This window comes from Brassica napus, chromosome C9 (genome assembly GCF_020379485.1).
Source record: "Brassica napus cultivar Da-Ae chromosome C9, Da-Ae, whole genome shotgun sequence".
In the NCBI taxonomy this organism is placed as follows: Eukaryota; Viridiplantae; Streptophyta; class Magnoliopsida; order Brassicales; family Brassicaceae; genus Brassica; species Brassica napus.
The window spans coordinates 16987522-16992622 of record NC_063452.1 but is presented as its reverse complement, the minus strand read 5'-3'; the positions used below and the strand labels follow the sequence as shown (position 1 = coordinate 16992622).

Genomic DNA, 5101 nt, shown 5'->3' with positions numbered 1-5101 from the left:
AAATGATAGAAAAGAGGTAATGCAAATTCATGAAAATCTATATCAATCTAAAAAAGTTGTGATCAAATTTTATAAGTCAATGTATATAAATTTTTAGAATCCACTTAACTTTTTTAAATCTACCAACTTTCAAAATTCGCAAATTCTATACAAATTTATTTTCCGGTAACTCCCCCCCCCCCCCGTTTGGAAATTTGTGAAAGAAAACGACTTTTTTTATTACCTTATGCCGCAAGAAAGTCAGTCAATAAGACCAATTGACCAACTTAATACACATATGCGATGATGTAACCTTTTGTTCCTAGAAACTTCTTTAATTCATCAAAAATCTTTTATAAGAATATAAAAATTCTGAGACCGAGAGGTTTGACCAATTATAACCCGGTTATAACGCTTCATTTCATCAGATCGTGTCAAATCCTTTAATCCAATTTTGAAATATTTTAGAAACGATTTTCTTTCCTATCATTAAACAAATATTCTTGTCGCGTCAAGACTTATAATTTCTTTTATTACAAATCTTGTATATTAATACCAAGGTCGTCTCTCTTGTCTGAATCAAATCCTTCCTAACCAAAAATAAAGCAAACAAAAACCCATTGAAACTCTCCTAATCTCGCAAGAACAGCACAAGATAAGAGAAACCAAAGGATCATCAACTAAAAAAGAAATGATCAGCCCATTTAGATCTTCATGTTCTTTGCCAAGAAAATCAAGAAAAGCGAGCAAGAACCCTTATTCAAATCGTGGACTTGACAAATTCTCTAAGCTTCTCTCAGAACTCGACGAGAAGAGGCAGAGCATCTACTCCAAGAAGCTAGATTCTGGAGGCCCGCCTCTTGTCCGATTCGTGTTCACAAGCTCCGGCGAGTGTGTCCCCGTCGTGATCAGATCATCTTACCTTCATAAACAAAAGAAGACCAAAGATGTTGCTCCTGCTGCTGCTAAAGTCAAAACAGTGGTCAACGAATCAAAAACAGAGGAAACGAAGAAAACAGAACTTGAAACAGAGGAGAAACAGAACTGCGTTTTGAACGAGAATCTGAAGAAGATCACGAGACCGAACCGGTTCTTGCCCGTGACTGTGATATTGGTTCTTGTTTTATTGGTTTTCTTTGGAAGATCTGTTGCGATTATGTGCACTTGTATTGCTTGGTACTTGGTTCCAACGATCAGGGAACAGAGCGGATCTTCCTCATACGCGATGAAGAAGAAAGATTTCGCTAGGAAATTGAGTATTGAAAACAGAGCATCGTTTAATCCAAGAACTGTTCTTAATCATTCTCCTAGCAAGTAGAATTTTCGTTTTTTGGCTGCTCGTGAAAATACCGCGTGACCGAGCAAAAACGTTCTTAAATTTATCTCCTTTGTTACGTTTTGTTTCTTGTCTTTTTCTTTCATAGTTGTTAATTTTGAGACGGCTGAATTACCAGAAAATTGTGCATCTTTTTCTCTTCTTTAGAACTCAAATGTTTATAGGTGTAAATATACAATTGGACATTGTTCTTGGTTACATATTGTCTGCTGCCTACTGGAAACATAACTTGAACATCTATATCAAAATACTGTAATAACTCAAGAAACTGATGATGATAGTTTTTTTAAAAATAATCAATTCATTCAGAAAAACGTTTTACGTCAAATGCATCATTAGATAGGGCTTTGAATAGTTTTGTAATTACGGAATTATAATACTCATGCATATCTACCGGAATTACGATTTGGTGTGTTCTTGGCTGCTGTGTTATCTACTGCTAGGTAGTTTCATCGGTGAGGTAATCTACAATTTTACTTTGACTTTTGTGATTTTTCTCAAGTTTTGTTTTGAGTTTCCCGAGAGTTTGTATGATCTACATTTTTTTTCCTTAAATAGTGCCAGGAGCTACTACAGCGCAAAAATTTACAATTATCGGAAGAATTTGCAAATTCATTATTTTGTTTAAACTCAAGTAGTAATTATATATGGTTAGGAGCACCGAACACACGAGAATATAGTATTGATTAGGCCACTAGCGTGGGTTGTAGTTAAATTGTTTGTGATCTTGAAGTAGATTTAGAAATCACACTAATTATTGAACCTTAGACCATCATTAACCCCGGTCTCTTAACTGGGGTTCTTAGCTTTGGCTAAAAAACGGTTCTTAGCTTTTCTTAGATAAAATCTAAAAAAAGTTAAAAACCGTCTCTTAGATAAGAGATATAAGAACCGTCTTTTAGCCAAAAAGTATAAAAAAAAAACAAAAAAAAATGTCAAATCATGAGTTAAGAACCTCAGTTAAGAGACCAGGGTTAATGATGTCCTTAGACTTCTAAATTAAACATAAAAAATATTGTTCATTAAGGAGATTTTTGGTAGTTTTTATCAATTTATTTTAGTGGATAGACATAAGATAAGTTAGAATTATAAGAAAAATATTAATTCGATATTTAATATTTAAAGTTGTTAGTTTGAAAGTTATAAATGTTAAATAAAAATTTTCAAAGTTAAAAATGGATTTAGATATCACATTCAAAATTTAAAATGTGATTTTCTTTATTTATGTCTCATTCAAAATTTAAAGTGTAAAATTCAATGGAAGTTTTATAGAGGTTGCGGTCCTCTCAAGGAGTTTTGAGGTAAAACAAAGTCGCCTCTTCTGCTCGTTTCTTTGCCCGGTTCAAATTCAAATCTCTAGAAACACAAGAGTTTATAAGAACAACTTTTCTTATTAGCTTTAGAAACTACTCAAAACTAAAGCTCTCAATATGTTTCTCTTAGATCTTATTTTCATCTTATGGAACACCTCTCCATTAGATCTCTATTATATGAAAGACAATTCCCTTTAACATGTGGGATATGGAAAACACAAACTTAACCTAAATAGAAACTTATTTTTCCTATTTCTGGGTTTCCTTATTGTGTTTATCTTAACATATTAAACATCTAATAATATGTTAAGTTTCCACAAGCTTGGAATTATCCAACATTCACCCCCATTAATTTCAACTTGAATTAGGGAGATCAATTTCTTGAATTCCGATTAAGCTCCTCATTTGCTTAAACTTAATCCTCAAGTAATCCTCCTTCACCACTCCATGGTGTACGAATCCACCCACTGGATTTACATTTTTCTCAAGGTTAGACTGGATGCTCTCCTCACTTTCGTACCGCCTCTTCTTAGAATTGGCCCAGTTCTTGTAGAGCCTTCTCCTGACCTCTTCACTTAAGTTGCGATGAGTCTTGTGGTTGAAGCTCACTGCGACAAGAGCTTTGGTCACGTGTGCCATCTTGCATAGGTGGGCTCTAGTAAGGATGTCGACCTTCTGCTCAACACTCGGTGCATTTATCTCTGGATCGTCTTTAGCCTTTGAGATCTCTAACCTTGACTCCACTGATACATGCGTTGTGTTACACACTTCCATATTTGTGTCACATACCCCATGCATGAGTCGTTTTACACGCTTCTACCTTTGTGTCACATACCATGGTATGTTTAACACCAGCCGATCTATGCACAAGCTCACCCGTCTTGTTTCTTGTGATAGAATCTACCTCGGCTGTCATAACTTCAACTCCACTTTCTTCATAAAGTAGATTGAATTCAGATGAGGCAAACTCTCCTCCTCTAACGGTGTGAAGCCCTTCGAACCGATAGATTGCTTCATGGTTACTTGCTGGCGTTGGTGGTTTGATTGGTCGACACAAATCTCCATGCAGTAACTCCTTCATTCTCATCGACCAAACATGGTAGTTTGTCAATGACAACATCAAACAATGGATGGATGCAGATCCAAAGTCTTTGATGCGAGGCGCAGCTGTAGTCACGTCGGCCATCTGCTTTAGTGATCTCTCCTCCTGTCGCCATGATCTAAGCTTCATCTGAAGCTTAGATTCGAGTCTCCAACTTGAGGCTCTTTAATGATGGTAACGGCCCAACCTGGTTCTGATACCAATTCAAATCTCTAGAAACACAAGAGTTTATAAGAACAATTTTTCTTATTAGCTTTAGAAACTATTCAAAACTAAAGCTCTTAATATGTTTCTCTTGGATCTTATTTTCATCTTATGGAACACCTCCATTAGATCTCTATTTATATGAAAGACAATTTCCTTTAATATGTGGGATATGGAAAACACAAACTTAACCTAAATAGAAACTTCTTTTTCTTATTTCTAGATTTCCTTATTGTGTTTATCTTAACATATTAAACATCTAATAATATGTGTTAAAAAAAAAGCATAGAATAATATGTTAGGTTTCCACAAGTTTGGAATTATCCAACACAAATTACTTTTTTTTCTTTTTTATCGGATCTTATCTTGTGTCATTGGTTATGGATATGGTTGTTCTCCTAGAAAAATTGCAATTACAAACCTTGTAATTATGTACACCCAAACCAGTCAGACGTCCAGCTGATATATATATATCTTTCCAGAAATAATTAAAAAAAAATTCAAGGGTGTGACATATTTTTACCATAAAATAATAGAAGGATGATTCGAGGCAGTAAAACAAGAATCAGATCCTGAACTTATTAGAATTCTTGAGTTGACAAAAAAAAAAGAACTTAAAAATATCTTATAGATCTTTCTTTCTTTTTGATCAATAGATCTTATAGATCTAAAAATAAAATCTCAGACTATATTAAAAGCAGCACAGCATTTATAGGGTATTAAGTAAACTTAACTGTACTGAATTAACATCAGACTATCATTGGTAAACTCGAATGATCTCATCTGATCAGAAGAACAATGAGCGTAATAAGAACATCAGACTATCATTGGTAAACTTAGTGCTTCAAAAACTACATGGACAACTTCGGTAAGCTCAGTGCTATGTGCAAAAGTGTAGATGCATGAAACCTATCAAAAGAAACACAAAACCAATGAAAACTACCATAAGCAAGCCATAGATCTCGATGAGGCTTGTTGTGAAATGTTCCCGTAACCTAGGAGTTTGGTAAGATGCTTTTTTTTTTTTTTTTTTTTGAAGGTGTTTAGGGTTTTAGATCTATGGCTGCTGATACCATATAGAAGATGAGATCTTTTCTTATTATAACATAAGTGTACAGCGAAGAATATATAGGTACAGAGGTTGTAGGGTTTTGTACAAAGCTATTG

At 34.4% G+C, this 5101-nt stretch overlaps 1 protein-coding gene across 1 annotated transcript; it reads left to right on the top strand.

Annotated features, from left to right (window-relative positions):
* The first annotated feature begins 261 nt into the window (after nt 1–261).
* BNACNNG37810D lies at nt 262–1511 on the top strand. The gene has a single exon (XM_013796089.3). The coding sequence runs from the start codon at nt 671–673 to the stop codon at nt 1295–1297; it is 627 nt and encodes a 208-aa protein (XP_013651543.1). The 5' UTR covers nt 262–670; the 3' UTR covers nt 1298–1511.
* Nucleotides 1512–5101: the final 3590 nt, after the last annotated feature.